Below are 8369 nucleotides of genomic sequence, written 5' to 3'. Positions count from 1 at the left end.
AGGAATCTCAAGGACATGAGGCGCATAGCAGCAATTCTGGAGATTCCACAAGGAAAAGCATGGGGGTGAGAGGACGGGACAGGATGGACAGATGCGCTATAAGCTTAAAAAGGGAAATTAAGATTATAATTCACAACTGTTATTAGGCCTAAAACATGAACATCAGAGATTATGGGTTAAATCCACTGTAATGCTACTAGACATTTGCTAGCACAATGGGACTTGTTTCCCCTGCCAGGATAGATCTCTGCTTCAGAATTTCCTTTAACCTTCTAAACAATCAGGTTATTGAGTATGCCAAGCAGTCCAGTGTTGGATAACCTCAATTTCCAGGCCAGGCAAATGAATCAAATCAACTTCAGTTTTCAGTTCCATATACTTATTAAAGTATCAAGCAGAGGTAAATCCAGAAATAGTTGCTTTAAAAATAAAATGAAAAGCACTCATTTATCATGTTTCTAAGGGTGATTCACTAAAGCAGTTTACAAGTGGGGACCTCTTGGGCTGTAGGACATGGAAGAGTTTATGCCAACAGAAATAGTCTTGGTGGAATGCTGGAATACCTTTAGCATTTTTTAAAAATTACTTAGTTTTCCCCCACTCAAAGGATCAGCAACTTGCTTACAGTCTTGGTGGCCTTTGATCCTGATGTTTTATTAGTTGTGATTCAATAATTCAATAGCAAATTAATATATAAGATATAATATGCTGTTTGTAGTAATAGATGCAATTTCGAGAGTTTAGTGCCATTGCTTACCTTAAAATCAAAGTCTGTTTCTGTGAAATTCTTATGCAGTGCAGGAGACAGATACTGAACTGTTGTAACTATTATACTGCAATAACAAAAAACACTATACTGTAGAAGATGCAGCATGCTTTATTTAAACTGAACTCAGTGCACACTCTTTTCAATAATATTCTCTTCACTGATGAAATAATTAAATCATGACTTTAAAATATGTATTTGGTGATTTATTCAATTATGGTAAAATATCCATAGATCATCTAATTTAATGTCTTTGTCATAAAGCAGACTAATCCTTAAAGTAAACCATCCTCGACATACTACAATCCCAATATTTTCTTGAAAATACAACAGAAAAAGATTCCATAACTAGTTAGCTGACTGAAGAAAAAATCACTGGTTTTTAATTATGCCAGTTCAATAGGTGAAAATAATTTGCTTAACACAGTGGCCAGAATGTCATGGTACCATGTGCTACTGCCCGCCCACCCCACCCAGAGTACAATAGGAAGCTAGCAGTTCCTGAAACAACTGGAAACTAGTTGAAAACTTATTTCCAGAATGGAGCAGGTCAGTGGAACTCACAGGAGGGAATGTAGTTTTATAAAGTCATGTTAAAAAAGCTCTAATCTTACCACAGCTAGTGGTGAGACCTAAAGCTAGGATATGATTATACTTCTCAGCTTGTGGTGTTAAATAGTGGACTTTCTGTAAGATATTCTAAGCCCAAATAATTTTATGGCCTTAAAACCTGGAATGTTGTCCTTAAAACAGAATCTGGAGGAAAAGCAATTTATTATCAGAAAAAAACCTTGAGTGTTCTAAAATGCATCTGCACTCACTTGCTGGTGAGCAACCTCATTACCATCCAATCTCGAGGAAAGACACTCATCTTCATAAGATTCCGAAACACACAGAAAATTTTTAGCAGAAATTCCTAGTAAAGAAGGAAGAAGATTTCTTAGACATCCTTCATGACTATAGCCTTCCCAAGGTCACTTGCAGAACAGAATAAAACAAAGTATTAAAATTCATATGAACATAAACTATTTTAATAAAGTTATATCCTACTTATTTGATTTATAAGAACATTATGTCATTTCCATGACTTGTAGCACAATTCTGCATGTGTCAACTCAGAAGTAATCCCCCACTGAGTTCCAGAGGACTTACTCTGGGGAAGGTGTATAATATTACATTGTTATAGGTAACATAGGATAGATTTGTGCTGGTGATATCCATGAACTCCAGCTACTTGAAAATGCAATGGGGATTGTTAAATATTATGGGGATGATATTTTTTAGTATTTCCATGGTAAAAAGATGCACACCAGGTAAGACACATAGGCAAGAAAGAGAATTCTAAGTCTGATTTTATTATCTTACCTTTAGCTCATCCTTGCTCTGAAAATTTTCCAGTAAATGTTGAAAATGAGTGTCCAACATCTGACGGAGCAGAGACAGAAGACAGGACACATATTCTCCCTGCCAATTCCAACAGGTAATTATTTTAGTAGAATAATCAGGTGCACAAATTGTAGATATAAACTTTTGGGTAAAGGAAAAAGGAGTAGGATTTGAAAATGCCCCAATGCTAATGAAAGGAAAGCACATATGTATGGATTTGTAATCAGGTTTTTTATATAATGTCTATACAGTAAACATATTGTGAATTCATACAGAATAGATATCATTCTACATAATTTACTTAGATTCTGAATCAAATTAATTTTAGGTGAGAATATGCCTTTCTCCCTTCAGTACAGACAACATTTCTTTTTTTCTCAAGAAATCAAGGTTCAGATATGATACCTTGATATGAGTATTCCTCCTAAAGTTAATGGCTGGTTCTTTTTATATCCTTCTCAGCATGTGATGCAATATAATTCTCTTTTCTGACTATAGTGAGAAGAAGGATAAAATAAACAGAATTCTTCCAAGGATAAATGTGAAGATTTTGTGGGTAATTACTAAACATTAACTAAAGTACCCACTAATAATTTTCCATGCAGGAAATGCACTTCAAGTCACTAGCAACATGATCTAGAAAAGGTAAGCTCCTTTGAGAGGAGCAGCAGCAACCTGGCATCTGTGCTTAACTTTATCCGAGGAATGCAAGACAGTGATTTTCAACTTTGGAGAAGATTAAAAATTAATGTGGGAATGATGGTAATAAGGTGAAGCTGATGATGAGGGGTTGGGGGAAAGGGAACAGGTTAGATAAGCAGAAAATAGAACCTGACTGTTAGTTACTAACAGTGATTTCAGCTGTGCACTGTGGGCAACGCTGCCCTCTTACCGCCTCCTGAGATTGTGATTTACTCATGATAGTAAGCAGAGTCTGTAAAAGTACATCCAGGAGGCTCTCCACCATCATCTCTACCTCCTCAATTACATCTGTCTCCTACAATAAGCAGTTTAAACACAGATGGTTAGCATCCTAGAGAATAAAAATGAGAAGCTAACAGTGTTCACTTGGACCAATATGTTCCTGTCAGTGTAATAGGCTGATTGAAGCCTGTTAAATTCTGGAATCAATTAAAAATGTTACGTCTTGCCTTTCAAGCCTTTGAATGGTTTGAAACCTGAATTAACAGCTTAGAACCTGGCTACCAAAAGGACTGTCTGCTTCTACATACCCCAACCCACCCATTAAGATTGAGGTAGAAGATCCTTCTAAAAGAGCCATCCCTTAAGGAGGTATAGGGGACTGTAAATAGAAGGGCCTTCTTGGTGGCTGCTCCTCAATTTTCAAACAGACTCCTTAAAGAAATTCACCTGATGCCAACCTTGTTCTTGCTTTGGTACCAGGTGAAGGCATTTTTCTCTCTGAAAACTTCCAAGAACATTCTTGAATTCTGCTTATTTAGTGTAAATGTGACATTTATTTTTAACTTATTAATAATGTTTAATAAATGGTTTTAATGTTGTTTTTTTAGTATTTTACTATAAGCCACCTAAGTAATGCATCTGGTTTAGTAGGTAGCATACAAGTAAACAAATACTTGTTTGCCTCACTTATACTTCAACTAGTACCTAAGGCTCCATTTCAGGTCTCCCTACTCACTAAGATTCAGCAAGCAGGCAGTGGAACACAGATATTTTAATAGTGAAGCTAAAACTCTGGAATGGACTTCAGGAGAAGCCCATATCGTCCAGGTGTGAGTAGAGCATAAACCTCCAGATGTCTGGCATGTGAGCTCACAAAAATTCCTCACAGCATGGCCAATGATCAGGAATCATTGGAACCAAAATCAAAACTTCTGGAGATATAAATTCTGATCATTCCTTATATACACTTTGCATTATCTAGTGAAAATTTTGCTTTTAAAGGAAGCCTTTGCATGAACGTATTTTGTTCTGTTTTGAAATTAATATAACTTGGATTTTCTGGACTGCAGTTGCCCATTTTGATGCAGATTTTATTATTATAGCATTCTATTATATCTTGCTATTGTTCTGGTTGTTTCTTGCATTAATAGAGATCCTTAGTGGGGGAAAAAGCAGGACAGACATTTTCAAATTATGTGAATGATCAAAAAAGTGTTTTTAAATCCCAGAAATGGCCTATTCAAAGAAATTGGGGCAGACACTGTTGAAATGCCCAAGTTCAGGAAGAGGGATAAAAGTAACTCTCAACTGATTTTCTTTATACATGTAATTTCCAAACATATATTCTTAATGAGGTATTTAAAATTATAATGCAATTATGCTCTATTAAATAGTTAACATAGTTAATTTATCACCATAATAATAAAACTCTAACCTGTTTCATTCAATGAATATGCAAAACTTTGTGTGTGAAAATAGGCACTGATATATTATTAAAACCAAAATATATTTTGAATTTGTCATAAAGATAATTTTATAATCTGTGGAAGTTTCTTAAAACATAACCTATTTTTATTAGTTCATTATTTCATTTCTGTATCTCCTAACTGGTGGTGGTTTTTAAGAGTTTGTAAAACAATATAATAAAAAACCATAAGATCTGTATAAAATACAAACATTTAAAAACAACTTTTAAAACAGCTATAACAATATATGATGAAGAGTATCTCCTTAAAACACCTTGGATAGGCAGCTCTGAGGCCTTCAAGCCCTTAAATATCCAAGTATATCCTTAAAAACCTCAGCATAAAGAGCTGTCTTAACCTGATGCCAAAAAGATTACAAGGATAGCACCCGGAAGCCTGAGTGGGGAGCTCATTCCACAGATGAGGGGCTTCCACTGAAAAAGTCTTCCCCCCTTGTGGCTGCCCTCTGAGCCTCCCTTGGAGTTATCACTTGGACGGAGGCCATGGATTCTGAATGTTATATATGGACAGATTACAGCTGGGAGATGCACTCTGTCAAGGTTCCCTCTTATTTATCTGACTGCTACATTGGCACAAGGTATAGTTCTGAACAGATAAGAACCTGCTCCTTCAAGGAAGTACAACACTCTCTATCCAGTCAGAGGAACTATTCACTAACAGTATCTCAGTCTTGTCTGGATTGAGTTTCAGTTTGTTAGCCCTCATCCAATCTCTTGTTGAAGCCAGACAATGATTTAGTACATCCACAGCCTATAATTCTTAGAAATTAGCACTCAAGCAAATTTCCAATATACAACTCAAAGCAGAGATTTGTTTTTATTTTCTGAAAATAGTTGGAATTACATTAAATTAATACTTTCAGAGTTATCACTTTAATTGTTGCCATTAATTTTTATCTGTTGATTCCCACAGAACTGATTTCCACCTATTTCCACCTATGATGTACCAGCCTTTTCATGATTGATTTCATGATTCTGCTACTAGTTATTTTAATGATTTTGCTAAAATGCAGTACAGACCTATGTGTTTGACCAGCAGCCTCACTTCTTACTCCTAGGCAGGTGTGTATATAATTCCATCTTTAGAAAATATTTAATGTGATGCATTTTTTGAAAGCATAAGAATTAATACATAGAATTCATAGCCATCAAGTGAGGAGGAGATACCTATAAACTTCTGGTAAGGTACACCTATCTACAACTTTGCTGCTGCTGCTCCAACAATGTTCTATGTGCATAAGACTTCACATGTAATAATTACATAGCAAGTAGTTCACAGATAGCTGTATGTCAATAGATACATAATTCATTGTTTGGCTAAATTCTCCAGAGCAGAATACATAGGCAGATACAGATTACCATGGAGCTAGTTTTGATGATAGAGAAGATACTGCTGAGAATTCCAGAACAGATAAGTAATTCCTTTTGCTGTCTCAGATGAAGATGAATATGATGAAGAACCACAGGTAACAAGATACGGCGGGATTCTGAGTAAGAAATGAGAGGTTGAGTGTAATTTTATTAGAGAATTTGAACTATTTTATAAGGTTTATACTTATTCAATAGCATGCATGTAAAAGTTGAAGTGCTAGCATTAACAGAGATACAGTAAATTCATTTAATTGGCCTTTTAATAAACAGTATACCATCTTAATTAGGGGCTGCCAGGAAACAGACTGAGTGGAAACTGTGTTCACTCACTCAGATTCTAATTCAAAACAGTTTCTTTATTCTGTATTGCAACAGCCCACTGAAAATAATTCATTACAGTGAATAAAACATATGTGAATTGTCATTTACCAATTAGCCTTTTGTCTAATTAATGTTGCTTGTTACTACAGTTGAGTAAGCCAAAGGCCATATGCATTCAACATGGCTAACTAATAAGAGATAGAGAACTGGTTCACATGTGATAGGAGATGGCAACCCAATAATTGCCTATGGTTTCAGTTCTAAACAGCACAGCATTCTGGGTTCAGGATGTTCCTGGGTAGTTGACTGAAGACAGACGAGATAAGCACAAGAGGCAGCACGCTGCAACTAACTATGGATTAAACAACAGAAATCCAATTGTGCATCTAACTAGTTATGACAAGACAAACATCCAAATGTGAAAATATGTAGCCCAAAGACCCATCATTACTCATTACTGTGGAGTAACATCAATTAGCATGGGAGGGTCTGTCTGCTCCACTGCTTCATGATAGGTCCACTATATGATAGGTTCTGTTCTTGGTCAGTGGAGCAGATAGCAAAGGGGATGTCCAAAAGCAACAGCTCTGGACTGGGTGAGATGTTACTCTTTACAAGATCTGCTGTATGATGTTTTGTTCAAAGGACATGTTGACTGATATGCATTTGTTGATATTGTAATGGTGAAGGACAGTGAATGAATGGATGTAGGTGGACATCCTACCTGTGTCTTTGAGGGTACCCTGGTGTCCAGGGCAGCTGAAAGATGCCTGGAAGGAAATGATATCCATGGGAGTGGTAGATGAGGGCAATTTGAGTTCTAATCCATCTGCTAGTGGACTACCTAGAATTTTTCTGTCCATGTGAACCTGACTTGCTGGATACACAGACTGCCTGTACATATGGACTCAGTATATAAATCCAGATGTCCCTGCAAGTATGAAAGTTGTGACAGTTCTTCCTCAGATGGGACAGAAAAGGCCTGAATTAACAGCTTTGGGGGGCATACACTATGGATGAATATTCCAAGTGTTGAGGTGAAAATGGCTAGGGCCCAACTACCTGAAGGACCGCCTACTCCCATATGAACTTGCCCATCCTTTAAGATCAGGCCAGAAGGCCCTTCTGCAAGGGCCATCCCTCAAAGAGGTGAACGAGATGACAGTTAGACAAAGGGCCTTCTTGGTGGCTGCTCCCTTCCTCTGGCATAGTCTCCCCTGGGACATCTGCCTGGCGCGATCTCTATAACTGTTTCAGCTCCAGGCAAACACATTTTTTTTTTTATACCTTTTTCAGTAATTGATCATACCCTCCTTCTCACTGCTTGCTTTGTTGTGATTATAGTTAGGTTTTAAATTTTGATAATAATGTTTTATTTTCTATTTATTGTCATATGGATTTTTATCTTTTATTGTAAGCTGCCTTGAGACTTTGGTAGTAGGCAGCATATAAATGGACGTATAAATAAAAAAAATATATGTATAGACTGGTGAAACTGAATGAATGTGCCATATTTTGGGCATAATGAAAATACTTCATGGTAGTGTTCTTCCCAATTGAATAGGAATTCCTTAATATACATTGTTATTTTTTAGCTAGGCATAACTGAGTAACACAGAGTTGTGCTGTATAGATCTGTTGCCTGGCCAGATGGAATTCTTCTGACTGATACTTGTTGTTGTTGTTAGTCGCAAAGTCGTGTCCGACCCATCGCGACTCCATGGACAACATTCCTCCAGGCCTTCCTGTCCTCCACCATCCCCCAGAGGCCACTTAAGCTCACACCCACAGCTTCAGTGACTCCATCTAGCCACCTCATCCTCTGCCTTCATCTTCTTTTGCCATTTATTGTGCCCAGCATTAGGCTCTTCTCCAGAGAGTCCTTCCTTCTCATTAGGTGGCCAAAGTATTTGAATTTCATCTTCAGGATCTGGTCTTCTAAAGAGCAGTCAGGGTTGATCTCCTCTAGGACTAACCGGTTTGATTTCCTTGCAGTCCAAGGGACTCGCAGGAGTCTCCTCCAGCGCCACAACTCAAAGGCCTCAATTCTTCGGCGCTCCGCCTTCCTTATGGTCCAGCTTTCACAGCCATACATTGCAACTGGGAAAACCATAG

General features: G+C 37.2%; 1 protein-coding gene across 1 annotated transcript in view; it reads right to left on the bottom strand.

Moving 5' to 3' along the window:
- The window catches only part of DOCK3 (dedicator of cytokinesis 3), a 283802-nt gene that overhangs the window by 94235 nt on the left and 181198 nt on the right, over positions 1-8369 (bottom strand). Inside the window, exons 25-29 of the mRNA XM_044451471.1 lie at positions 5922-6049; positions 3003-3149; positions 2132-2230; positions 1588-1682; positions 758-833 (exon numbers count right to left, since the gene is read on the bottom strand). Coding sequence (XP_044307406.1) covers positions 758-833; positions 1588-1682; positions 2132-2230; positions 3003-3149; positions 5922-6049 — 545 coding nt within the window. The remainder of the gene's footprint in view (positions 1-757; positions 834-1587; positions 1683-2131; positions 2231-3002; positions 3150-5921; positions 6050-8369) is intronic.

The sequence above is a fragment of the Varanus komodoensis genome, unplaced genomic scaffold, assembly GCF_004798865.1.
Source record: "Varanus komodoensis strain SLA01 unplaced genomic scaffold, ASM479886v1 scaffold6_2, whole genome shotgun sequence".
NCBI lineage: Eukaryota > Metazoa > Chordata > Lepidosauria > Squamata > Varanidae > Varanus > Varanus komodoensis.
This window is presented reverse-complemented; position numbering and strand designations above follow the sequence as displayed.